This window comes from Cheilinus undulatus, linkage group 17, assembly GCF_018320785.1.
Source record: "Cheilinus undulatus linkage group 17, ASM1832078v1, whole genome shotgun sequence".
Classification (NCBI taxonomy): Eukaryota; Metazoa; Chordata; class Actinopteri; order Labriformes; family Labridae; genus Cheilinus; species Cheilinus undulatus.
This window is the reverse complement of record NC_054881.1, coordinates 2,903,067-2,930,625: the sequence shown is the minus strand read 5'-3', so window position 1 is coordinate 2,930,625 and position 27,559 is coordinate 2,903,067. Positions and strand designations below refer to the sequence as shown.

The window sequence follows — 27,559 nt, the reverse complement described above, 5'->3', positions numbered from 1 at the left end:
GTGGCATTTACTTGCAAAAGGCAGCTTAAATGGGCATCAAGTGGCCAAAAAGGCTAAAAAAAAAAGGGGGGGGGGGGCAAAAAATAGCAAAAATCAGGATAAAAATTTCATAAAGAAGTTGAAAAAGGGAATAATGTTTCAAAATAAGACATAAAAGTGCCACACGCTGAGTTTCACTGATCCATAGACTTTCACAATGGCCAAATTATTTTGCAACAATTGAAAAATTTCGTAGCGTCCAAAATATTCTGAAGCAGCTGAAATATTTTGCAGATGCTGAAATATTTCCTGCTTCCATTTTCTTTTTCTTTTTCTTTTTTTGCTGCTGAAATATGTAAAAATGGTCGAAGCTTTTTTTGCAGCAGTTCAATTATTATTTTAAAGTAGTTGAAATATTTTGCATCAACCAAAATGATGAACAACAGCCCAAATATTTCACAACTGAAATATTTCACAGCTTCTAAAATATTTTGCATCAATATTTAGCTGCTTTTACAAATTTTCTTCCTGTAACTGAAATATGTCCCAACAATCGGAAGATTTTCCTGCAGACAAAAAATTTTGCAACAACTAAAATATCTAAGTTTTTTTTTTTTTTTTTTCAGGAGCTTAAATATTTTACAAAGGCCAAAATATTTTGCAGCAGCCAAAACATTTTTAAGCAGCAAATATTCTGCAACAACTGGAGTATTTTTTCTGCAGCCAAAATATTTAGCTGTTTTTATAAATTTTCTTCCTGCAGCTGAAATTCGTCCCAACAGTCGGAAGATTTTCTTGCAGCCAAGACATTCTGAAGCAGTTAAAATATTTTGTAACCACTAAAGCATTTAAGGTTTTATTTATTTATTTATTTTTACCAGGAGCTTAAATATTTCAAAATAATTCAAAATATTTTGCAGCAGCCCAAATATTTTATAATGACAGAAATGTGGTTAAAAAAAAAAAAAGCAACAAAACATGTTTTATAATAAGGTGAAAATATTCTGAAACTGCCTTAATATTTTGCAACAACTGAAATATTTTTACTGTGGCCAAATTATTTTGCATCCTCTAAAATATTTTCCAGCTTCTGATGTTTTTCCAGCAGCTGAAAAATGTCACAACAGTCAAAATATTTTGCAGATGCTGAAATATTTCATAGCAGCTGAAATATTTTACAACTGCAATATTTAGCATCTTCTGAAATATTTTGCAGCTTCTAAAATTCTTTCACGCCAGCCAAAATATTTTGCAACCACTGAAATATTTTATGCTTGACCCTCAGAGCCACCATAGAAATAAAATAGCTAAACAGCAACAGTAACTGAGGGTCAGACGTGCTCTGAAACTGAAGCTGTGGGCTCTGACAGTGCTTAAAGCACCAGCTGTGCACACAGGACCCTAAGATTCATAATCAAAAACATAAATAAATCAATAATACATAAATAAAAACATTGAGCTCAGAGGTTGTGGATCTTGAGACGATGCAGGAGGCAGAATTCTAGACCAGCTGAAGTTCAGGGTGGGATGTATGAGGGAGACCAAAGTGAGGGAGCTGATGGATCATGTGATCAGAGAGTGGACTAAAATAGCAGCAGAGCTGCTTCACCACAGACTTTTAAAAACACACACTGCTGCATAAAGGCGTTTACTCGAGTAAAAACAAAAGGATGCCAGGTCCCTGTGATCATCCCATCAGCCTTTGTGTCCCTCACTCATGTCTGACAGGCTCTTTGTCCTGCAGAGGGCGACACTAATGAACATTAATACACTCACAGCTGCTTTCTGCTCTTTCCCGGCCACTTCTCCATCATTAAAAACATCCTGTCTGCCTTTTCAGTCCATTCAACAGCTTCAGATTAAAAAGGAAAAGTGATTCAGAGTCTCTTAGAGAGCGGACAATCGGTCTGAATCACAGTCTGTTTAAAAAATTAGCTCCAAAGAGAGCAGCTTTAAAAGGATGAGTGGTTAAAAACGATTAGAATATAAATGAGAAACTGAATCAACAGGATGAATAAATCAGACAAACTATCAGAGAGGAAGCTGATGAAGTGTGGGAGCAGCTTTTATTTTTTACATGATATAAACCTGTAAACAGGCCGCTGTCTCACACTGTAGTCCTGATATTTTACCAGGAAATACGTTAACGTATTTAGGAGTTCAAGGACCAAACTTTGTTTATAACATCTGTTATGGCGGTGTAAAGAATAGAAGCAAAAAGCAGCATAAAAAAGTGGAAAAACAGAGCTTCAAAAATGGTGAAAAGCAGTTCAAATGGCAAAATAGCACAGAAAATAGTGAAAAGCAGTTAGAAGTGGCAGAAATGGGCTTAGAAATGGTGTAGAGGGGTTGCATGCGGCAAAAAATTGTTTTAAAATATTAAAAATTCACTTTGTGAAAAGAACTAGCTGTAGTTCTTAATTTTAATATTGTTTATTATCCGTCTCTTTAATATTTATGATCAGGTGTGCTGCTGACCTCTTGACCAGGTCACCCTTGTGAAAGAGATCTTGATCTCAGTGGGTCTTTGTCTGGTAAATTAAAGGTTAAAAAAAATGGTAAAAAGTGGCAAAAATTGGCATAAAAGTGGTGAAAAGCGATGGCAAAAATGTGGTTTAAATGGCAATAACGGACATCAAATGTGGTGAAAAGCAGTTAAAGTGGCAAACATGCACCAAAAAAAATGGTGAAAAGCGGGTAAAGTGACACATAAGGTATAAAATAGCAAAACAGACAAAATGAGTAAAGTGGTAAAAGTGTCAAAATTGGCTGAAATAGAAGGTGAAAAGTGGTTAAAGTGTCATAAATGGGGAAAATGGATGACGGGGGGGGGGGGTTAAAGGTTGCAAATACAGGATAAGATGACAAAAATGGGAAGAAAAGTGGTGAAATGGGACTTTGAAAATAGAAAAATTTGCTCAAAAGAGGGAAAAATAATGGGCAAAAGATGACAACTGGGAAAAAGAGGTCAAAAATGGCTAAAAAAGTGGGTTTAAAATGTTATAAATGGACTTATTAAGAAGTGAAAAATGCTTAAAGTGGCCAAAATGGGCATAGAAATGGTAAAAAAGGGGTTCAAATTACAAAAATGTGTTTAAAATAGCAAAAATGGACATGATAAGAGGTGAATAGAGATAAAAAAAAAAAAAAAGTAAAAATGGGCAGACCAGTGCTGAACAGTGTTAATTTTGGCAGCTATTTTTAGTTTTAGTTTTAGTCTTTAAATGAAATGCATTTTAGTTTTTATCACATTTTAGTCATTTCTATCCTTCTAGTCTTAGTCTAGTTTTAGTCCATAAAAAGTCCTCACATTTTAGTCTTTACTTTTAGACCAATCATTTATTCTCTTGCCTAAATCTGGTACCAAATCATGGTAGTGTGTTCTCTGTCTAACCTGGGGTCCCTGCTTTCTACAGCTGAGAGGCAGAATGAATAAATATAAATACAGATCTGTTGTTTTTGACAGATTTACCCACAGTGGAGAAATAACACAGTTTAAGAATGTCAGACAAAAACTACATTACATTTTAGTCTAGTTTTAGTCATCTTCATGAGAACTAAACTTAGTTTTTGTCTAGTTTTAGTCATCACAGATCTATTTTTGTTAGTCTCAGTCTAGTTTTAGTCATCACAGATCTATTTTTGTTAGTCTCAGTCTAGTTTTAGTCATCACAGATCTATTTTTGTTAGTCTCAGTCTAGTTTTAGTCATCACAGATCTATTTTTGTTAGTCTCAGTCTAGTTTTAGTCATCACAGATCTATTTTTGTTAGTCTCAGTCTAGTTTTAGTCATCACAGATCTATTTTTGTTAGTCTCAGTCTAGTTTTAGTCATCACAGATCTATTTTTGTTAGTCTCAGTCTAGTTTTAGTCATCACAGATCTATTTTTGTTAGTCTCAGTCTAGTTTTAGTCATCACAGATCTATTTTTGTTAGTCTTAGTCTAGTTTTAGTCATCACAGATCTATTTTTGTTAGTCTCAGTCTAGTTTTAGTCATCACAGATCTATTTTTGTTAGTCTCAGTCTAGTTTTAGTCATCACAGATCTATTTTTGTTAGTCTCAGTCTAGTTTTAGTCATCACAGATCTATTTTTGTTAGTCTTAGTCTAGTTTTAGTCATCACAGATCTATTTTTGTTAGTCTTAGTCTAGTTTTAGTCATCACAGATCTATTTTTGTTAGTCTCAGTCTAGTTTTAGTCATCACAGATCTATTTTTGTTAGTCTCAGTCTAGTTTTAGTCATCACAGATCTATTTTTGTTAGTTTTAGTCTAGTTTTAGTCATCACAGATCTATTTTTGTTAGTCTTAGTCTAGTTTTAGTCATCACAGATCTATTTTTGTTAGTCTCAGTCTAGTTTTAGTCATCACAGATCTATTTTTGTTAGTCTCAGTCTAGTTTTAGTCATCACAGATCTATTTTTGTTAGTTTTAGTCTAGTTTTAGTCATCACAGATCTATTTTTGTTAGTTTTAGTCTAGTTTTAGTCATCACAGATCTATTTTTGTTAGTCTCAGTCTAGTTTTAGTCATCACAGATCTATTTTTGTTAGTCTCAGTCTAGTTTTAGTCATCACAGATCTATTTTTGTTAGTCTCAGTCTAGTTTTAGTCATCACAGATCTATTTTTGTTAGTCTCAGTCTAGTTTTAGTCGTCACAGATCTATTTTTGTTAGTCTCAGTCTAGTTTTAGTCATCACAGATCTATTTTTGTTAGTTTTAGTCTAGTTTTAGTCATCACAGATCTATTTTTGTTAGTCTCAGTCTAGTTTTAGTCATCACAGATCTATTTTTGTTAGTCTCAGTCTAGTTTTAGCCATCACAGATCTATTTTTGTTAATTTCAGTCTAGTTTTAGTCATCACAGATCTATTTTTGTTAGTCTCAGTCTAGTTTTAGTCATCACAGATCTATTTTTGTTAGTCTCAGTCTAGTTTTAGTCATCACAGATCTATTTTTGTTAGTCTCAGTCTAGTTTCAGTCATCACAGATCTATTTTTGTTAATTTCAGTCTAGTTTTAGTCATCACAGATCTATTTTTGTTAGTTTTAGTCTAGTTTTAGTCATCACAGATCTATTTTTGTTAGTCTCAGTCTAGTTTTAGTCATCACAGATCTATTTTTGTTAGTCTCAGTCTAGTTTTTGTCATCACAGATCTATTTTTGTTAGTCTCAGTCTAGTTTTAGTCATCACAGATCTATTTTTGTTAGTTTTAGTCTAGTTTTAGTCATCACAGATCTATTTTTGTTAGTCTCAGTCTAGTTTTAGTCATCACAGATCTATTTTTGTTAGTCTCAGTCTAGTCTTTGTTATTGACAAAAGGCTGTTGACAAATAGTTTTAGTCAACGAAATTTACACTGATGCTGAAAATGGGTTAAAAGTGGCAAAACTGACAGAAAAGGGGGAAGAATGGAGTTTAAATGTTGCATATGTTGGATCTGGTGTTGGTATGAGATCTCTGCGTGCCTTATTATCAGTGTTACATAACAGGAAATGTTTGATTCAGTTATAGTGGAATAAACAGAGCCTCTCCTCTGTAGGGAGACCATTAAACCTGTTAAACAGCTGATGATGGTGTACCTGAATGCACTGCTGCACACAAGGAAACTAAACATCTCCTGTGGCTGAACTGATCTCATATATTCTGACTCTTATGGACTTTTATTCCTTCTGCTGAGGTGTTGAAGTAGAATTTGAAGTTTTAGATTTGTTGAGATCGCCTGGTTTTACCAGCTGCTAGATCTTCTCAGAGAGTTTAGGAAAAAGATCCTGTTGATTTCAAATGAGCATCAAAAATCACTCCAGGTAGCAGTTTCAGTAGAGTGGTGTTGGTTCATGTAGGTTTGTCCAGGTAGCAGTTACAGTAGAGTGGTGTTGGTTTATGTAGGTTTGTCCAGGTAGCAGTTTCAGTAGAGTGGTGCTGGTTTATGTAGGTTTGTCCAGGTAGCAGTTACAGTAGAGTGGTGTTGGTTCATGTAGGTTTGTCCAGGTAGCAGTTACAGTAGAGTGGTGTTGGTTTATGTAGGTTTGTCCAGGTAGCAGTTACAGTAGAGTGGTGTTGGTTTATGTAGGTTTGTCCAGGTAGCAGTTACAGTCGAGTGGTGTTGGTTTATGTAGGTTTGTCCAGGTAGCAGTTACAGTAGAGTGGTGCTGGTTTATGTAGGTTTGTCCAGGTAGCAGTTACAGTAGAGTGGTGCTGGTTTATGTAGGTTTGTCCAGGTAGCAGTTACAGTAGAGTGGTGTTGGTTTATGTAGGTTTGTCCAGGTAGCAGTTACAGTAGAGTGGTGCTGGTTTATGTAGGTTTGTCCAGGTGGCATTTACAGTAGAGTGGTGCTGGTTTATTAACAGCCATGATCATTCAAAATAGTCATGTGGAGACGAGGCCAACCATAAGGGGAGAGCTTTCTGGGGGCAAGCAAAATCCTGGCTAAAATAGTAGAAATGGATTAGAAAAACTGTATAAAAGTGGCAAAAATTATCAAAAAATGAATGGCCAAAATGGACATATAAAGTGGTAAAGGGGGATTCAAAGGTGGCAAAAATCTGTGGAAATTTGGTAAATGGGATGACATTGATATAAACTGGCAAGAAAGGGTTAGCTGAGGCATAAAAAGTCAGAAACTGGCAAAAATGGGCACATTAAATTGTGAAATGTGGCTTAAAAAGTGGTAAAAGGGGTTGATAGGGGCAATAATGAGTCAACAGAGCCAACGATAGGCAGAGAGTTTTAAGATCCGGTTTAGAAGTGACAACAAAACAGAAAAAAAGTTGTGGAAAGGATTTGAAATTGACTAAAGATGGATTTTAAGTGGCAAAAATAAAAATGGGTAAAATTAGGCAATATTGGTCTAAAGTGTCAACAGTGTGTTTTTTTTATCCCATTCCTCCAAATTTCCAACAAGTTTTTGCACTTTAAAGCCATTTTAGCCACTTTTTAATCCCCTTTTACCAAGTTTTATTCAAGTTTTTTGCCACTTTAACCCATTTTTGGTTATTTCTTTGCTACTTTAATCTAATTTTTGCCACTTTTAACCCATTTATGTTCTTTAAAATTCAATTTCCCCACCTTTTACACAACCTTTTTCATTTAAAGAAGCCAAAATTAATAAATAAAGACAGTTATTTCTTTGATAAAAGTTGTTATTATTTAAGTCGAATATAAAATACGGTTTCCACAGCTTAACTTCACTATGGATCATGGTTTTGCTGACCTCCATGGGCCCCCAGTTTGGATGGGTCCCAGAAAGCTCTCCCCTTTTTTCCCCCCGTGGCCTTGTCTCTACATGTCTATTCTTGAATGTGCATGGCTGTGTTCAGCCACCTCCAGGTACAGTGGGAGGTCCGCGGTCTCTGGCACCTTTATTTTGGGAGTCGTGGGTTGAAAAGGTTGAGAACCACTGCACTTGTCCGTAAAAGTACATAATTGATGAGAATCTGCAGACTGAGATCTTCACCACTCTGACTCCTTCTGAGATGAAAACGTTTGGGTACAGCGGAATGATCTGTGCTGAAGAAATGTCTTCATAACTGTCTGCATCAGAAAATGTCTGCAGCCAACAGTGGTATGTTAGGGCTTTTATTGTGAAGGAGAAGTGAACAGATTAGATCATCTCTGGGTGTCGTCTGGAGTTTCATTATCCTGTCAGTCCTCAGGCTCTATAAGACACTTCATTTCCTTCTCAGTGTGATGTTTTCTAGATATTTCCACCAGTCAGTGAAGAGGAAGTAAAGTTGGTGATGAACACCGCTGAGTTAATGCTTTTATTTAAAGTGTCACAATAACGCTCAGAAAAGGGGATCAGAGATGTGTTTGGGTGATTTATCCGTTTTTTCCTACCAGAATAAAGAGGTTTTATTTTTTCTCTCAAAGAGAAGTCATGGGTGTGATTTTTGATCATGCAGCGCCCTCTGCTGGTGCACCAGTGCATCACTAACACAGTGGCTGGGATGTTTATTTCATCCTGACAAGAAACAGTCACATTTAAAGAGAAACTCATGCCATGTTCCTGTCAAAGGACAGCATCAGGATTCAAAGCCAGCTGATGGTACAACTTTAATCTAAACTTTAAGGAAAATACAGAGCATTAGGGCCAAAAGCATGGGCGTAGCACAGGAGGAATTAGGGGACTGATTACCTGGCCAAAAGTAAGTGATTTTTGATAAAAACAGAAATAAAATGGTTTTAAAACGGCAAAATTGACAGAAATGGGATTTCAAACGTAGCAGGAATTAAATAGAAATGACAAAAAATAGAAAAAGTGGCAATAGATAGACAAAAGTTTGTAAAAAAGCTGCACAAAAAGTGCTACAAGGGGTTAACAATGGCACAAACTGGCAGGAAAAGGTGGAGAAATGGGATTAAATTGTGGCAGAAATGGATTTAAAGTGGCCAAGATTTCATTTCATTTTATTTATTTATTCTGGTCAAGGTAAAATATAATATTTTAAAGGAGCAGAGAGAAGGAAAAAATCTTATTTAGCCTGCCCCTCACCCTAAACACAAATGTTTAACAGCTGGTCTGCCAATTTTACGATAACAGAGAATGACATTACAGCGACATTCAGAAAAGATAAAGTAACAATTTCAACGACTTTGACAACTAAGATGGGTTAACTGAAGCAGGAAAATAGGCTGAAAGTGGAAGAAACTAGTTAAACTGGTAAAAATGGGCATAACAAATAGTGGCATGTTGTTTAAATGGGAGTAAAAAGTGTTGAGAAGAGGTTAATAGTGGCAATAGAGGGTCAGCAGAGGCAACATTAGGAGCATACTACCATGATTTGGTACCAGATTTAGGCAAGAGAATAAATGTTTGGACTAAAAGTAAAGACTAAAACTAGACTAAAAGGATAGAAATGACTAAAATGTGACTAAAACTCAAATGCATTTCATTTAAAGACTAAAACTAATACTAAAATTAAAAATAGCCGCCAAAATTAACACCAGTGTTCTGGCATGCTTACAGACAGGTGTGTTCCTTTCCAAAGTCCCGTCCAATCACCTGAATTCTCCACAGGTGGACTCCAATCAAAGTGTGGAAACATCTGAAGGACGATCAGTGGAAACAGGATTCACCTGAGCTCAGTTTGAGTGTCACGGCGAAGGCTGTGAATACTTATCTACATATGTTTTTTGGTTTTTATTTTTAATAAATGTGCAAAAATTCCACACAAACTTTTTCCACTTTGTCATTATGGGGTCTTGTTTGTAGAATTTTGAGGTACAAAAAGGAATTTATTCCATTTTGTAATGAGGCTGTGACAGAAGAAAATGTGGAAAAAGTGAAGTGAACAATCTCTGGATGTGCTGTAATCTAAGGAACAGAATAAACTCAAGCCTGCATTGTTCCTGCTGTGATTCTCTTTAATATTAACCCTTCATATATACTCTTATGAAGCTAGGCATATTCTGTTCCACTGGATTAAAGAGAAACTCCCAACGGTAACACGGTTTCAAAACCTGTCCTAGCTCACTTACCATTCTTCAGCTCCCATCAAAAGTAAAGACCACAAAAAAAAGCCACAAAAATAGCCTTAGATATTTCAGAGTGCCAGGCTTAATCATTTCTGATATCACAAGTCTTTTAGTTTCACACAGAATATTTTAATAAAAAACAAACCACAGAAAAAGCCCAGTCCCATGTAAGACAGAAATTTAGATTGTCTGTTTAAAAACAGGACAATCATACAGACGTCCAATCCTCAGAGTTTCTGTTTGTCCTCCAGAGTTAGACCAGATCAGTCCAGTCCTGAACCAGGTCTCTTCACTGAGCCGGACCAAACATTTCCATGGTCTCCAACACCAGCGACAGATGATCCAGAAACGAGTTCACAGACACTCTGAGGATCCGAGCTTCGTCTGCACTCCACCTCCTAAAAAACACACGAAGAAGAAAACGGATCAACAGGAAGTTCACAGAGCTCAGGCAGAAGCAGAGGAGGTTCAGAGGAGACGTTCGCTCACACAGACAGCGTGCTGCCGGACACTCTGAGATCTTTACTGATGCCTCCTCGCCTCGGCTCTCGGTCCGGAGACAGCGATCGCAGAGCGATGGTCGCCTCTCGAGAGGACGGGAAGGGAACATCCAGAGAACTGCAGGAAGGTCAAGAAAGACTCAGGGAGCTCCTGATGTTTGGTCTCAAAACAGAGTCTCTGATAAATGACTTCCTGCTTAAGCCCAAACATTTTATTCATGTTAAAATATTTAGCAATTTAAGTAAATGGGATATGTATGGAAGAGGAGTAGGGCCATGGGGGGACGAGGTTTGAGACGCAATATTTTTTTACTTGTGAGGAAAAAAAAAGTCAGAATTCTGACTTTTTCTCAAAAGTAAAAAACAAAATTTGTGTCTCAATTTTTTTTTTCCTCCGTGGCCCTACTCCTCTTCCGTAGATATGCCATATTTATAATTAGCCTAACTGAACAAAAAAAATACCACAAGTATGCTAAAGGGGCATTATTTTGGGCTAATTTTATTAACGTTTTCCACATCAAATTTTCACCTTTTAATAAGAAATTGGGAATGTGCTGTGAATCAGGAATCAGTCTGAAATGGAAATCGATTCCACATTTAATTGTGAACCCAGAATCGAAACTGAATCAAATCTGTTACTTAAGATTCACATCTGGCGGTTATCAGTTTTGATTAGGGCTGAACAATTTGGGAAAATAATTTTGTTTTTTACCCAACACTGTGATTGCGATTTAGTATGCGATTATTTCTTAAATTCCTCATCCCATGTGTTTTCAAACAAAAATAAACAATAATTAATTCTAAACTATAACCAACATAATATTAGCTTAAACTAGGGATGAACAAGTTTGAAAAAATATGTAATTGTGATGATTTTGACTCATTTTGCAAATTTGATATGAACTGTTGAATTAAAGGGAATGATAATTTTATAAAATTCTTATATTTAACAAGAAAACATACAAAAATGAAAAAAAAATGTTTGTTTTTTTAACACTATTCCAAAAATATGCCGCTTAAATGATTGCATGATATGCAAACCATAACATCTCTGCTGCAAAAAAAAAAAAAAAAAAGGTTTTAAACTGGTATTCTGACACAAATTTCAGGTTAAAAAAAAATATTACACCTTCTGTGATTTGAAAATTGCAGCAGTATTGTGATTTAATCTAATTTGTGATTAATTGCCCAGCCCTGGTATTGGTTAAAAAATATTCATGCGATGAAAATTAAAGATGTGACATCAGTAAAATGAATAATCTGATTTAAAGAGCTGATAAAATGTTCAGTTAGAGTCAGTCAGACAGGACAGTTTGAATGTAAGCCCTCAGATTATTCAGCACAAGAGGATTAAACATTTCTGAGACTTACAGTTGTATAAAACACAAATTTTCCACTCTTATATACATACATATATTTATTTATTTATTTAACAAAATTATAAACAGAATAAAATCTTGTCTCGTAAGGTAAGTGTTTCCCCACACTGCTACTTAAAAATCCACCAGTGGGTACAAATAACATCACCTAACCTCCTATAAATGCATTTAAATATGGCTAACCTCTGATTTAAATATGAGAACAGAAATCTGTAAAGGATCAGTCTAATAAAAGTACTTTAGGTAATTTATATTTGTTGAACTACGGTGGATATATCCGTACTTTTTAGATATCTTTATTTCTGAATTTAGAGCAATTATTAAAAACGGTTTTTCTACATAAATGAAAACAAAAATATGACACTCTTAAACCTGCCATGATAACAAACGAACCACACAGAATAAAACATTAAAGCAAAATTAAAAACAGCATTTTTTCCTGTCCATGTGTCTGCACCAGAGAGCATTAGTCAGTCAGATACGTGATTTCAGCAGAACTATTAGCTGTTAGCGAAATGTTCCGTTTATTAAAGTCAAAACGTAGCATAAAACACATTAAAATAAGCAAAGATAAATGTTAGAAGCTGTTATTAAAGGATACAACTCCAGTTTGCCTGTTTCTGGGTTTGTTTCTGCCTCCAACGCCGCCATCTTGCTTGTTGACGCTGAGATTCTTCTTCTTCTGTTTTAGAGCAGAGCAGAGGCGCTAACCGCGTGCTGCTGCCCCCAGCGGTGGCAAACGGCACAGCTCAGCCCTCCGTTGGCACACATTCAACCTGGGTTTTTATTTTGATAGGATTCAGTCAAACTCAGTCTGGGTTTCTAGTTGTTTAGGGTGCTATCAGACTTAATTTACAGGGTTGCTGTTAAACAGCACGGGCTTTTATTTTAAAGGTTGCAGGAAGGGCTTTTAATTTGTGAAATAGTCATCTCATTGCCCTCTTTTTGATGTTTAACTAAGCTTGGGCTTTTATTTTGTTAGGTGCTGTCAAATTCAGCCTGGGCTTTAGATTTTTTAGGGTATAATGCTACACAGGCCGGGCTTTTATTATGTAGGGATCTAAGTCAAACACAGGCTGGGCTGGGATCCTTCATTCAGAGAAGAAACCAGAGTCTGATAGACTGTCAGAGCTCCAGCAGTTTGACTGAAGAGAGGAAAACATGCGCACAGCTGAGTTTGACAGCGCCCCTACAAAATAAAAGCATAGACTGAATTTGAAAGAGCTCCTACATAATAAAAAATCAGGCTTAGTTTGACAGCTGAACAACAAAATAAAAGCCCAAGCTGAGTTTGACAGCTCCCCTACAAAATAAAAGCATAGACTGAGTTTGACAGAGCTCCTACAAAATAAAAGAATTTGACAGAGCCCCTACAAAATAAAAGCGCTGGCTATTTAACAGGAAAATAGAGGATTTTTTATTTCACAAAGTTGAAACTAGTCTGAGTTTGACAGCACACCTTCAAAATAAAAGCCCGGGCTTTGTTTACAGCAGCCTTACAAAATAAAGCCAAAGCTGAGGTCACCAGCAAAAAGATAAGCCTGGTAGGAGTATTTAACAAAATAAAAGCCCATCCTGTGTTTGACTAACATTGCTACATAATAAAAGCCCGCCCTGTTTAACATCGAAAAAATCAGTCTGGACTTTTATTTTGTAGGGGCACTGTCAAACTCAGTCTGGACTTTTATTTTGTAGGGGCGCTGTCAAACTCAGTCTGTGCTTTTATTTTGTAGGGGCGCTGTCAAACTCAGTCTGTGCTTTTATTTTGTAGTCGCTCTTTCAAACTCAGTCTGTGCTTTTATTTTGTAGGGGCTCTTTCAAACTCAGTCTGTGCTTTTATTTTGTAGGGGCGCTGTCAAACTCAGCTGTGCGCATGCTTTCCTCGCTTCAGTCAAACTGCTGGAGCTCTGACGGTCCGTCAGACTCTGGTTTCATCGCTGAATGAAGAATCAGGATAACTTCTGTGCTTGTTTACGTCTACATACGTCTACATTTCTGTTGTTTGATTACTTCCGGATTTCACCGCTCGGCGCTGCAGGAACTTACCGAGGAGCAGCTCTCCTCCTCCGGCTGTACTCCTCCGATCACCACGGCGATTCAGCGGTCAGACTTCACTGTGAAAAGTGAGTATGGGATTCGTTTAAGCTGCAAAGCTTCGAGAGAAAGACACAAAACTGCACTATGGGGATCTAATGTGTACGTTATGAATGTGAAATACTGACTTTCCTCATGACAAGCTCTGCAGAAAGTCCCTCACGTGCACTGGTGCTTCTTTTAAAGACTGAGCATGAATTGCACAGTAAAAGCAGCGATTATGCACAACTCTTGGAATAAATATTATAAATATGTGATAAATACAATATCTAAACTACAGCTGGTGCAGATTTTATATTTGACCTGAATAATAACTACTCTTATCGAAGAAAAAAATATCTGTTTCTATTCATTTGTGTAGTAGCCTTTTTTAAATTAAATAACTTTTGCTAAAAACATATTTAAGATGGGTAAAAATTGATTAAATTAGTGAATAATTGCAAAAATAGTGGAAAAGGTGTTGAAGCTGTATTTTTAAAGAACATAAATGGGTTAAAAGTGGAAAAAATTACAGTAAAGTGGCCAAAAAAAAAAAAAAAAAATTGATTAAATTGGCAAGAATGGGTACAAAAAGTAGTACAAGTGGATTAAAAAGTGGCTGAATGGCTTTAAAGTGCAAAAAATTGTGGGAAAGTAGGTGGACTGGGATAAAAAAAAATGATGTAAACTGGCAAAAATGGGATAAAATGAGGCAACAATAGACAGAAAGTGGCAAGAATTGGTTTAAAGGTGACAAAAATTGTCAGAATGGGTAAAAAAAGAAGTAAAAAGGTGGTGTTTAATTAAAAGGGTAGCTTAAATGGGTGAAAAGTGGCAAAAAATGTTGAAAAGGGGCAAAAATGTGGTGAAAGTGGCAAAAATTGGGTAAAATGTTGCAAAAAATGGTCAAAATGGGTTAAAACTAGGACGAAGTGGTATTTAATGACAAAAGGTAGCTTAAATGGGTGAAACGAGGCTACAATGTGCTAAAATTGGCAAATTTGTTGTTAAAAAAGTGATGAAAAAGGATTAAAATTTGGTAAAATTGGTGTAAAGTGGCAACAGTGTAATTTAAACAATATTCTTATTTTTTTAATGCATCTGGAGACCCCATCTCAGTGTCTCATGACCCCAAGGGAGTCCCGACCCCAAGGTTGAGAACCCCTGCTTTAACTAATCAAAAGGCTGAGGTTTCTCTAGGTGATGTTTTGTTGCAGCAGAATTTGCTTCAAATGTTGTGAAGAGACAGCAAGAAGATGCACAAAATAAAGCACAAGAGAGTTTTTTATCACAGTGTGATGCTTCCTGTAAATTTCCAGCTCCTTATGATTTATTTATATGAAATAAAACTTTATGAATAAAGAAAGGATTTCCTTAAAATGATGTTTGGCAGCAAAGTGCATGAAGTTTGCTTGGAGTAAAAGTAGTCATTATGTAAAATTGCACCATTTATCTCCCCAGTTTCTCTTCACCATCCTATCAGAATAAAAGCCCCAAAAACATCTTTCAACAAAGAAGTTTAAATACAGCATGATTACAAATCAACAAAATTACCGCTGAAGAAACAAAACATGAGCAAGAAATGGAAATACTAAATCCGGTGAGAGCTCAGTGTAGAGCCACCGCTCCTTCACATCCAGAAGAGTCAGTTTAGGTGGTTCAGCATCTGATCAGGATGGATCCTGGTCCTCCCTGTGGAGCTTTTCTTGGGATGTCCAGCTGAGAGGAGACTTCACAGTGGACCCAGACCTCGGGGGGGGGTTATAGATCCCTTCTGGTTTAGAAATGCCCCAGAATCCCCCAGGAGGAGCTGAAAAAATGTTGCTGGGTTTAGGGATGTCTGAGTTGACTTACTCTGACCCAATCCCAGGTAAAGGAAAGGAACTGGATGGATGGAAAGGAAAACTGAGCGTATTCTCTTATAATGCTGAATAAAAAAACTTGTCAACTTTGTGTATTTGTCCGTGTCAGTGTCTAAAGGGACCCTGAGGGACCTGCAGCTCGCTCTGCAGCTGAAGATTGAGGAGCTCCGTCAGAGAGACTCTCTGATCGACGAGCTGGAGCTGGAGCTGGACACCAAAGACGACCTGATCCGACAGCTGCAGGTGGAGCTGGACCGACACCGCAACGCCTCCACGCAGGCTGCCAAACCCACCGTGGAGATGCCCCCCACAGGTGTGTCAGTGCAGCACACATACCCAGGCGTTAAAGCTGGCACGCTGTTGTAGCTCTCACTTTAGCAAGATGGCATGCAATGCTTCTTATCGCAGCACACTGTGTCTGCTGCTGAAAGCAATCTTCTGGAGCAGTGTGACTCAACCCTGCTCAACCAAAGAGCCTTGGCAAGGGCCACAATCTAAGTGGTGAAGCAAAAGCTGCTTGAAATACAGTAACAATAAGTTAAAGGTGGCAAAAATGGTCAAAAAGCAACAAAAATGGGTGAAAAGGGATGAGAATGGGGGAGGAAAGTAGAAAGGGGTCAGAAAGAAGCAAAAAATGGGTGAGAAGTGACAAAAAATGAGTTAAAGGTGACTTAAAATGGTCCAAATGTGGCAAAAAATGAGGTAAAAGTTACTAAAATGGGCAAAAAAATAGGAAACAAGTTGTATTTGGTAGCAAAAGGTAGCTGAAATGGGTGTAAGTGGTAAAAATGAGGCAAAAGTGGGATATAGTGGTAAAAAGAAGTGGCTAAAATGGGCAAAAACTAGGAAAAGGTGGTATTTAATGACAAAAAGTAGGTTAAAAGGGTGAAAATTGAGAGAAAAAATGTTGAAAAGGGGCAAAAATGGGATAATAGTGGCAAAAAATGGGTAAAATGTTGCAAAAATTGTCAAAATGGGTAAAAAAGTAGGAAAAAAGTGTTATTAAATGGCAAAAGGTAGGTTAAATGGGTGAAAAGGGGCAAAAATTAGATAAAAGTGGCAATAAATGGGTAAAAACTTGCAAAAAAATTGTCAAAATTGGTAAAAAAAAAAAAAGTTGGAAAAAAGTTTTAATTAATGGCAGAAGGTAGCTTAAATGGGTGAAAAGTGGCAACAATGAGATAAAAGTGGCAACAAGAGGTGGCTAAAATGGGCAAAAACTAGGGAAAAAGTGGTATTTAATGACTAAAAGTAGGTTAAATGGTTGAAAATTAGGAGAAAAAATGTTGAAAAGAGGCAAACATGGGATAGTAATGGCAAAAACATGGGTACAATTTTGCAAAAAATATTCAAAATGGGTAAAAAAGTAAGGAAAAAGTGGTATTTAATGGCAAACAGTAGGTTAAATGGATGAAAAGGAGCAAAAATGAGATAAAAGTAACAACAACAAGTGACAAAAATGGGCAAAAACTAGGAAAACAGTGGTATTTAAAAAGGAAAGGTAGGTTAAATGGGTGAAAAGGGGCAAACATGGGATAATAGTGGCAAAAAATGGGTAAAATGTTGCAAAAATTGTCAAAATGGGTAAAAAAGTAGGAAAAAAGTGTTATTTAATGGCAAAAGATAGCTTAAATGGGTGAAAAGTGGCAAAAATTGGTGAAAAGGAGCAACAATGAGATAAAAGTGGCAATAAGAAGTGGCTAAAATGGGCAAAAACTAGGAAAAAAGTCATTTTCAATGACAAAAGGTAGCTTAAATGGGTGAAAAGTGGCAAAAAATGGTGAAAGAAAGGCAACGAAGTTTCCCTGGTTTTCTGGAGGAATAATATTTAACATTAAGGCTTAAAAGAGCCACAAATAATCACAAAAGAGCCACACGTTGAGTATCACTGGTCTAGAGCATTTTTCAAACTTTTGAACCTGTTAGTCTGACCCCAGTGAGTTTTTAGTTGTTGTTGTTGTTGTTAGTCTGACCCCAGAGAGTTTTTAGTTGTTGTTGTAAGTCTGACCCCAGTGAGTATTTAGTTGTTGTTGTTGTTGTTAGTTGGACCCCAGAGAGTTTTTAGTTGTTGTTGTTGTTGTTAGTTGGACCCCAGAGAGTTTTTAGTTGTTGTTGTTGTTGTTGTTGTTAGTTGTTATTGTTAGTTGGACCCCAGAGAGTTTTTAGTTGTTGTTGTTGTTGTTAGTTGGACCCCAGAGAGTTGTTAGTTGTTGTTGTTGTTGTTAGTTGTTGTTGTTGTTAGTTGTTGTTGTTGTTGTTGTTAGTTGTTGTTGTTAGTTGGACCCCAGAGAGTTTTTAGTTGTCGTTGTTGTTGTTGTTGTTGTTAGTTGTTGTTGTTAGTTGGACCCCAGAGAGTTTTTAGTTGTTGTTGTTGTTGTTGTTGTTATTAGTTGGACCCCAGAGAGTTTTTAGTTGTTGTTGTTAGTTGTTGTTGTTGTTGTTGTTGTTAGTTGTTGTTGTAAGTTGTTGTTGTAAGTTGGACCCCAGAGAGTTTTTAGTTGTTGTTGTTGTTGTTAGTTGTTGTTGTTGTTGTTGTTGTTAGTTGTTGTTGTAAGTTGTTGTTGTAAGTTGGACCCCAGAGAGTTTTTAGTTGTTGTTGTTGTTGTTGTTGTTAGTTGTTGTTGTAAGTTGGACCCCAGAGAGTTTTTAGTTGTTGTTGTTGTTGTTAGTTGTTGTTGTTAGTTGGACCCCAGAGAGTTTTTAGTTGTTGTTGTTGTTGTTGTTGTTGTTAGTTGGACCCCAGAGAGTTTTTAGTTGTTGTTGTTGTTGTTGTTGTTATTAGTTGTTGTTGTTAGTTGGACCCCAGAGAGTTATTAGTTGTTGTTGTTGTTATTAGTTGTTGGTGTTAGTTGGACCCCAGAGAGTTTTTAGTTGTCGTTGTTGTTAGTTGTTGTTGTTGTTGTTAGTTGTTGTTGTTAGTTGGACCCCAGAGAGTTTTTAGTTGTTGTTGTTGTTGTTAGTTGTTGTTGTTAGTTGGACCCCAGAGAGTTTTTAGTTGTTGTTGTTAGTTGTTGTTGTTGTTGTTGTTGTTAGTTGTTGTTGTTAGTTGGACCCCAGAGAGTTTTTAGTTGTTGATGTTGTTGTTAGTTGTTGTTGTTGTTGTTGTTAGTTGTTGTTGTTAGTTGGACCCCAGAGAGTTTTTAGTTGTTGTTGTTGTTGTTAGTTGTTGTTGTTAGTTGGACCCCAGAGAGTTTTTAGTTGTCGTTGTTGTTGTTGTTGTTAGTTGTTGTTAGTTGGACCCCAGAGAGTTTTTAGTTGTTGTTGTTGTTGTTAGTTGTTGTTGTTAGTTGGACCCCAGAGAGTTTTTAGTTGTTGTTGTTGTTGTTAGTTGTTGTTGTTAGTTGGACCCCAGAGAGTTTTTAGTTGTTGTTGTTGTTGTTAGTTGTTGTTGTTAGTTGGACCCCAGAGAGTTTTTAGTTGTTGTTGTTGTTGTTGTTGTTGTTGTTAGCTGTTGTTGTTAGTTGGACCCCAGAGAGTTTTTAGTTGTTGTTGTTGTTGTTAGTTGTTGTTGTTGTTGTTGTTAGTTGTTGTTGTTAGTTGGACCCCAGAGAGTTTTTAGTTGTTGTTGTTGTTGTTAGTTGTTGTTGTTAGTTGGACCCCAGAGAGTTTTTAGTTGTTGTTGTTAGTTGTTGTTGTTGTTGTTGTTGTTAGTTGTTGTTGTAAGTTGGACCCCAGAGAGTTTTTAGTTGTTGTTGTTGTTGTTAGTTGTTGTTGTTAGTTGGACCCCAGAGAGTTTTTAGTTGTTGTTGTTAGTTGTTGTTGTTGTTGTTGTTGTTAGTTGTTGTTGTTAGTTGGACCCCAGAGAGTTTTTAGTTGTTGTTGTTGTTGTTAGTTGGACCCCAGAGAGCGTGCTGATCTCCGTGTCGGTGTCTTCTCAGGCGCAGCAGTTCAGCCTCCAGCAGCTCCCGATGAACCTCAGCGCACAAAGAGACAGGCCATCTCTGCAGAGCCCACAGCGCTCGACCCCTCACAGCTCACCGACATCACACTCACCAGCTACTGCAAGAGCAAAGAGTGAGCAAACACACACTGGTTCACATATGAAGACATTATTCCTGAAGAATACTGTCAAATGCATGAATACGTCCATGATTTAAAGGAGAAACTTGTAAATGCACACATTAAATTGCCAATTTAATGTGTGCATTTACAAATTTCTCCTCGAAACGTCTTATAAATGTATTTGCTCTTAGTTCTGACATGAAACATTTGCAGAAATATTGCAGAGAAAACCAACTTTAGCAGTCAGTCCTAACACACGGAATTATTAAATAGTGTTTCACCGCTCTCTTCACATGCATAATTTTTACAGATGGGGTGCTGTTATTTTTTTGCATATTTGTCATGTTTCACATCATCAAACAAATTTTGATATCAGACAAAGATAACCCGAGTAAATGCAAAAGTCTGTTTTTAAATAATAATTTTATTTATGAAGGAAAAATCCATCCAAACCTTCCTGGACCTATGTGGAGAAGTCATTACCCCTAAACCTAAAACTGGTTATTCCTTGACACTGCAAGAAAGCATTTGTGATTACTGGTAGTCTTTCACATCTCTGTGGAGGAATGTTGTCCCATTCTTCTTTGCAAATTTGTTTTAATTCAGCCACATTGGAGGGTTTTCCAGCATGAACGGACTGTTTAAGTTCATGTCACAGACAGGGCTGCTCCAAAACCTTTGTTTCTTCAAGCAATTTAGAGGTAGCCTTACTGGTGACAATGGTGAGAGCCATTATCCACAAATGGAGAAAACTTGGGAGGGTTGTGAACCTTCCAAAGAGTTGCCTGCCTACCAGAATGACTCCAAGAACGCATGGATGACTTATCCAGGAGGTCCCAAATGAACCCAGAATAACATCTAAATCCAGGTTTAAGCCCAGACTTTCACTAGGCCACTCCAGAACCTTCATTTAGTCTTTTTAGTCCATTCAGAGATGGACTTGCTGGTGTGTTTGGGATCATTGTCGTGCTCCCTAACCCACGTGCTCTTGAGCTTGAGGTCATGAACTGATGGTACGACTTTCTCCTTCAGGATTTTCTAGTCCATCCATCCATCTTCTTCTGCTTGTCTGACAAGGGAGAGCCCAGACACCCTGCGGAGGACACTCATTTCGGCCGCCTGTATCCGTGATCTCACTCTTTCGTTCACTACCCACAGCTCGTGACCGTAGGTGAGGGTAGGAACATAGATAAACCGGTGCATCGAGAGCTTCGCCTTTGACTCAGCTCTTTCTTCACCACAACAGTACGGTACAACATCTGCAATACTGCAGATGCTGCACTGATGTGCTTGTTGATCTCGTGGGCACTTCTACCCTCACTCGTGAGCAAGACCCCGAGATACTTGAACTCTTTCACTTGGGGCAAAGACACTCTCCCCACCCGGAGATCATCAGGATGTTTTTAGTCAAATGTGAGATAAGCTTTTTTGTTCTTTGGTCAGCAGTGGTTTGGCTGTAGAACTCTCCCATGATGCCATTGTTACCTAACCTGACACGCCAGATGGATTTGTTTCACACATCCATCTGGGAAAGCATCAATAGGAAACATTTGAGAAAAGGAAGAGGATTTGAAAAACACTTAGATGTGATTGGGTGAATGTTCTGTCTGTCACATCTCTACGGGCCAATCAGAGCAACAAAACACATTATGTAGCCGCTATCGAGCTGTGTGTGCACAGCTACTGAAGAACAATGCGAAACATGGTGACTATAGACATGTCAGTACTCGACTTTTGTCGTTTTTGAATAGAAAACAACTCACTGCTGTTCTTTGTTCTTCTTTTAACGAAGAAATGTCGTCAAGTTCTGATAAAACTGGCGCTTTAGCAGCATCCATGCTGATCTCTTCCACCATAACTGCACCGGCCTCTTACTGCTGCTTGTTTACGTCACGACTCTGCTGCGCCTGAAAGTACTGCCCCTCGTCGCTGATTGGTCCTGTCACTTTCCAACCGGGCCCACACAGTTCAGATGGGAGCTTAACAAGATGGATTCACCAGCGAAAAAAAAGGAAATGGGTGTATCCATCTGCTTTGCAAGGTTAATTGTTACCCAGTCTCTTTCTTATTGTTGAGTCATGAACTCTGACCTTAACTGAGTCAGTGAGGCCTGTTCTGGGTTCTTTTGGGCCCTCCTGGGTGAGTCATCCATGCACTCTTGTGCCCCGTTTATACGACAACATTTTGCTTCATTTTCCATTTTTGTTTCCAAAAAGTTCCACGTTCAGACGGCAATGATTTCAAAATGATCTCCGTTCACACGAGACTGTGGGAAACACCAAAAACGATGTAGTATACATGCCAGACCAGTAGATGGCGGTGTAATTTTCATGCCTGCACCAAATAAAACCAGGCACGAAATACATCTCCGCTGATCCAAGTGATGATGGGGTAAATCAACACTTTGTTTGAGAAGTACAGTTAAATTCAAAAGAGTGAGGAGCATGAACAGTACACTGGTGTCAGCCATCTTTGTTTTGGGCTTCCCATCCGCACATGCATTATAAGCCTGCTCATGCATGGATATTTACTGCGGCCGCAGTCCGCATGTTTGTTTTCAGAAAGTGCCGTTTTCCCTGTTTACAAAGAGACAGAGATGGGGGCGTTTTGAAAAACTTCCACTCTGGACTCCGTTTCCAAAAAGTTTAGTTTTCAGGCACCAAAACGCCGTTGCCGTGTAAACAGACAGCCAAATCACTCCAACACTTTTGCGTTTTCACTCGAATATGTTGTCATGTAAACGGGGCATTGGAGTCATCTTGCTACTCCTGGGAAGGTTCACCACTCTTCCAAGTTTTCCCCATTTGTGGCTAATGGCTCTCAGAGTCCAAAAGTCTTGGAAATACCTTTGTAATCCTCACTGGTAGATGTCAGTGACTTTGTTTCTCTTCTGTTCTTGAATGTGGTTATTCACAGTTAATTCATGATTTAATGAGAGGGGGCAATGACTTTTCCACAAAGGTCAAATATAAAAATCAGTTCCATGATCTGAAACCACACCTCCTCCAGCGCTCCCATAAATTCAGACCTGACCGTCTCCTCCCTTTTGTTCTTTTTTTCCTCCAACCCCCTCTTCCCCCCTCTGTATCTTTCTCTCCTCCTATCCACGGGGCCCTAAGGGGTTCATCCTAACCAGAGGCCTTGACTGATCCCCACATACTGTAGCTCCCTAAAATCGATGTCAGCAGGCTGTAAACACCTACTAGTTCAGAATCATCCTTTAAAACAAGAGAAAAGTTCTATCTGTGTCCACATTTACAGATCTATTTATGCATTTACATGTAGTTCTGCAACAATAATATTCCCATATTCCCAGATGTGGAATTACATGCACTAGTCTTTGTGTTTCTGCAGGTCCAGAGAGCTGATCCAAAGAGCTTTAATGGACAACGACTTCATGAAACACCTGGAGCACGGGCAGGTATGAGCACACAAGAGCACACAGAGAGCTTTGTCTTTGTCCCACTGGTGTGATTTTAATCTGGTGTGTTCATGTCTGCAGATCCTCACCATCATGGACTGTATGCATCCCACGTGTCTGTCCAAAGGCTGCTGCGTCATCCAGGAGGGAGATGATGGCTCCATGGTCTACGTCCTAGAGGGTAAGGTCAATATAATAGACTTTTCTCAAATGCAGCGCTAAAGATTTCAAGAACATCCCAGGCAAGGAGACCCTGAAATCTACCAGAGTTTAAGGAGGCAGGACATGATGTGGAAATGTGGACGAGGTCAGAATCTAACTCTCTGATGGCAACATCTGCAGTTATGTCGGTGCTAAATGGAGTTTGACTCATTCATCATGGCCAAGGAAGGGTGGAGATAAAAACCAGTGGCTCATCGGTGCTCAATGTTTTAGAATATTCCCTAACATCCTCTCAGTTTAATGAGAATTTCTGTGTCGTTCTGCAGAAAGTCTGACCAGATTTGTGGTTAAAAACAGCAACAGTTCAGTAAGGAGATTTCTGAGTTTGAAGGAAATGTCAGTCAGGAAATCTCTGAAGACTCAGCTGTTAGCAGCAGTGACATAGCTTTGTCCAAGTTCCTTCAGCTTTGCATAAATGGTTTGGTGGTTTAATGTGGGTTAAAAGAATGTCCATAACCAACAGCTACTATTCTTCTTTTCTGTGTAGATATCTGTCTAAAACAATGTTACTCAACCGAAGAGCCCAACTGTTGAAAAATACCTCTGTAAGACCCATAATCTAAGTGGGGAAAAAAATAAGTTAAAGGTGGCAAATATGGTCCAAAAGTGGCAAAAATGTGGCAAAAAATCAGAGAAATTGACAAAAATAGGCAAAACGCAGTCAAGAGTGGCAAAATAAGGCAAAGAAATAGGAAAAGAGTGGAATTTCATGGCAAAAGGTAGCTTAAATGTGCAAAAACAGAGGAAAAAATGGTGAAAAGGGGCAAAATGGGAAAAAAGTATCATAAAGAAGTGGCAAGATAGGCAAAAAAGAAGAAACAAGTGGTATTTAATGGCAAAAGGTAGCTTAAATGGGCAAAAACTGATGAAACTAGAAAAGCACTCAGAGAGCACAGACCTCTGCCATTAGCCCTATCTCCCAATAGTACAGAATCCTTTAAAAAAATCCTAAATCAAGAAACAAGTGGTATTTAATTGCAAATGTAGCTTGAATGGGCAAAAAAAGTAAAAAAAAAAAAAAAAGGTGAAAAGGGGCAAAAATGGGAGAAAAAGGAAAAAAGAAGTTTCAAAATGGGCCAGAAAAGAGGAAACAAGTGGTATTTAAGGGTAGAAATTAGTCTAAATGGGCCAAAAAATGGTGAAAAATAGTGAAAAGGGTGGAAATGGGATAAAATTGTCATAAAGAAGTGGCAAAAATGGACAAAAATAAAGGAAACAAGTGGTATTTAATGGCAAAAGATTGCTTAAATGGGCAAAAAATGGTGAAAAGTAGCAAAAATGGAAAAAAATTGTCATAAAGAGGCAAAAATAGGCAAAGAAAAGAGGAAACAAAAGTGATATTTAAGGGCAAAGGTAGCTTAATTGGGTGAATAAATACGGCAAAATAGAATAAATGGGACAATTAAGTTTGACGATAAAAGGCCTCTGTGTTAATCTGGGTAACAAACTGATTAATGTGATTAATTTCTGAGGTCAAAGTTTCCCTTTCTACGGTTTTCTGTGGGAATGATCTTTCAAATTAAGACATAAAAGAGGCTCATGTGGCTCCAGAGCCACACGTTGAGTACACTGGTCTAAAATATTTGTTAAACATCTTTAGTAGAGTGGGAATGTTCAGGAGCATCAAACAAAAACTCTTACGTAGCGAGAACAGGAATTTGACTCAGGCTGTGAATCAGAGAGGAAGTGCTTCACTCATAAAATCCCTGAGCACCAGAATTGGATTTTTCTACCAAGCCAAGGTAATTATAGTTGGAAACAAACAATGCATCAACCTGGCCAGAAATCAGGTTTATTATGGAGAATGAACATCCATCCATTTCTACACTGCTTATCCCGCTGGGGTCACTGGGCAGGAAGCAGCTCACACCTCCGGGCAATTTAGAGTCACCAGTTAACCTAACGGGCCTGTCTTTGGTGGTCTAAGGCCAGACAACTACACCCTGTCTGTGAATATTTCCTACGTTTAACTCAGCATTTGCTGAGAGAAAATAAAGCTGGGTACTTCATAATGTTTCTTTTGTGCTCCATATTTCAAAGATACAGAGCTGGGAGCAGAGAAAAGCTGTCATTCTGCTCATTGAGACAAAAGTAATCCAAGGTGAAGTGTTCAATCAGACCGATGTGGATGGATTTATCAGAGCAAGAGATGGTGAAACATCCAGAGAACAGAGGCACGAGGCAGAGATGGGACGTGACGGAGATAAAAACGTGGAGACAACAGTGGAGGAGGCACGTTTCACTGTTAAAAAGGACCTGAAAACCCATCAAATCTGTGCCCATTCATTCTGTAGAGCAGAGATACTCAACACCCAGCTCTTCAGAATACTTCTGTGATCATTTGTGGCTCTTTTATGGAACATTTTACCTTAGGAATTATCCACTGCAAGTCACATTAATCAGTTTGATTCACACACTAACACAGCAGGCTTTAATCTTCAACCTCTAGTCTTTGTCTGTATATTTACATTTACATTATTTGCAATTTTTGATACTTCTACTTTTACTGCTTTTAGCCCCTTTTTCCACTTCTTTTTGACATTTTTCTACTTCTTTTTGACATTTTTATTCTGCTTTTTGACATTTTTTGCTCCTTTTTTGCTTTTTTGCCACTTTTCACCCATTTAAGCTGTCTTTTGTAATTCAATGCCACTTGTTCCCCATTTTGCCACTCTTTTATGCTTTTTGCCCATGTCCCCACTTTTTTGCTGATTTTTGCCTGTCTAAGGCACCTTTCACTCATTTTTGCCACCTTTTTTTCAGATTTTTGCCCACTCTAGCCATTTTTCACTCATTTTTTTTCCACTTTCTGACCATTTTTACCACCTGTAACTCATTATTTTGTCACTTCCCACACACATTTGCCACTTTTCTCCCGATGTTTTCTGTATTTTGACCACTTGTGCCACCTTTAACTTACTTTAACTGCCACTTCTCGCCTATTTTTGCCACTTCTTGCCCGTTTAAGCTGCATTTTGTAATTTAATGCCACTTTTTGCCCATTTTTCCCACCCTTTTTTTCTGATTTTTGCCCACTTCAGTCATTTTTCACTCATTTTTTTGCCACTTTCTGTCCATTTTTGCCACTTTTCTCACAGTGTTTGACTATTTTTGACACTTCTCGCCCATTTAAACTGCCTTTTGTGGGTGAATGCCACTTTTTGCCAATTCCATTTTCCCACCCTTTTTTTCTGATTTTTGCCCACTTTAGCCACTTTTCACTCATTTTTTTGCCACTTTTTGAACATTTTTGCCACCTTTAACTCATTTTTTTTATCACTTTCTGCCCATTTTTTCCACTTTTCACTGTAGTGGAAACAGATCTGATTGAAACACCTACACTCAATAATTACCAGGTGTGGCCAAATACTTTTGTCCATATAGTGCATGATCAGTAGTCTGTCCCTGGTGTTTAGACGTGCATGTATCTTAAGTGGAGTGTTGCTCTTGCTGTTAGATAGGTTCTTCACAATAAAAGCCCCTGTTGTTATATTACTGAATTCCTTTATTTTGAAAAAGCCGTATCAGGAAATGCTTTTTTCACAGCTGTCTGTGAAGCACAGAGAGAAACCCCCCAGACAGAAGCAACATGAGAAGATCTGAATACACAGTAACTCAGGATGCTGTTACATTACTCTGGTTTCTAAACGGTAGATTTCTGAATCCACCAGGACAATAAAAGACGGTTTCTAGCCGTGGTGTGTGGCGTCCTCAGTCCGGTTCAGTCACATGTTCCTGGCACTTTCACTCCTCTCATTCTTTGACTCAAGGACGTCCTCTGTGTCTGTCTGAAAGGACGACTGCTGCTGTCTTCTCTGTCCTCTGAAGAGCTCTTTAAAATGCCTCTGATGATCCGGCAGCGTTGGGTTTAATCTCTCCATCCGTCTGTTTGTGAAACGTGCATAAATTTGCAGCGTCCTTGCTAGATGGACAGAGTCCTGGAGGGTTTTGGTGCTTCTGCAGACATTTATCATCTCGAAAAGATGAGGCCCTAACGCTGTGAGCCTTGTTCTTGTGAAAATATCAGCATTTTTATCAGAGAAACTTTCTTTCTTCTGGGTGAACTGGGGAGCTCATTTTAGATGCTCTGACCAGAGAAACAAACCGATGTCTGATAAAATACAACAACTGATCATTACTGGCTGATTTTTATTATTAAGACATGATTGGTTTATCTTAATCAATACCAAAATCACAGCGTGGTACAGAGCTGCTGTGTGTGAAGCTGGGGACGCAGATACACCCCCATCCCGCTGTCTTCAGAGGTCTAACTGAGCCGGTTCAGATAAAACAGGATCAGCAGAGCCAGCAGGAGGGTGCAGTGCTGTATGAGTGCAAGTCTGGCCGTAACGCAGTATGTCATCTGAAGTCCAGCTGGAGAATCTGGACTCATCTGATGGTTTTCAGGTCCTGATAGTGATGCAAACACACCAAAGCTGAAGAGTTAAACAGGGAGCATTAAACAAACTTGCAGAAATGTGTTTTTACCGTGTAAGTTAGCAAAGTGCAGCAGTTTGTCTGAAATTTATAGTAACTAGAAAAGAAAATAACCCAGCCTTGTGTGTCTTGGTCATGTAGTTTTAGTCGTGGCGGTATCAGATCAGTTCTAGGTATTGTTTGATTCTAATTCCCATTAAAGTTTGAATT

At 38.1% G+C, this 27,559-nt stretch overlaps 2 protein-coding genes across 2 annotated transcripts in view; one reads left to right on the top strand and one right to left on the bottom strand.

The window, feature by feature from the left end:
- Positions 1-9,560: 9,560 nt before the first annotated feature.
- On the bottom strand, positions 9,561-12,028 carry LOC121524859 (EKC/KEOPS complex subunit Lage3). Its single transcript, XM_041810391.1, has 3 exons — positions 11,934-12,028; positions 9,943-10,071; positions 9,561-9,851 (listed from the first exon to the last, which is right to left on the bottom strand). Exons 1-3 carry the CDS (start codon positions 11,981-11,983, stop codon positions 9,743-9,745), a joined length of 288 nt encoding a protein of 95 aa, XP_041666325.1. The 5' UTR covers positions 11,984-12,028; the 3' UTR covers positions 9,561-9,742.
- A 1,170-nt stretch (positions 12,029-13,198) lies between these two features.
- Positions 13,199-27,559, top strand: part of LOC121525155 (cGMP-dependent protein kinase 1-like) — a 53,637-nt gene continuing 39,276 nt past the window's right edge. Inside the window, exons 1-5 of the mRNA XM_041810992.1 lie at positions 13,199-13,455; positions 15,377-15,580; positions 19,146-19,281; positions 22,624-22,690; positions 22,772-22,871. Coding sequence (XP_041666926.1) covers position 13,455; positions 15,377-15,580; positions 19,146-19,281; positions 22,624-22,690; positions 22,772-22,871 — 508 coding nt within the window. The 5' untranslated portion in view covers positions 13,199-13,454. The remainder of the gene's footprint in view (positions 13,456-15,376; positions 15,581-19,145; positions 19,282-22,623; positions 22,691-22,771; positions 22,872-27,559) is intronic.

Bases quoted from the DNA above. Each gene is read 5' to 3' on its own strand.
- LOC121524859 (XM_041810391.1), bottom strand. From the start codon at position 11,983: ATGGCGGCGTTGGAGGCAGAAACAAACCCAGAAACAGGCAAACTGGAG. The intron at 10,072-11,933 runs GTATCCTTTAAT...ACCTTCCTGCAG, and splicing joins GAAACAGGCAAACTGGAGTT to TTCTCTGGATGTTCCCTTCC. The intron at 9,852-9,942 runs GTGAGCGAACGT...TGTGTTTTTTAG, and splicing joins TCCGGCAGCACGCTGTCTGT to GAGGTGGAGTGCAGACGAAG.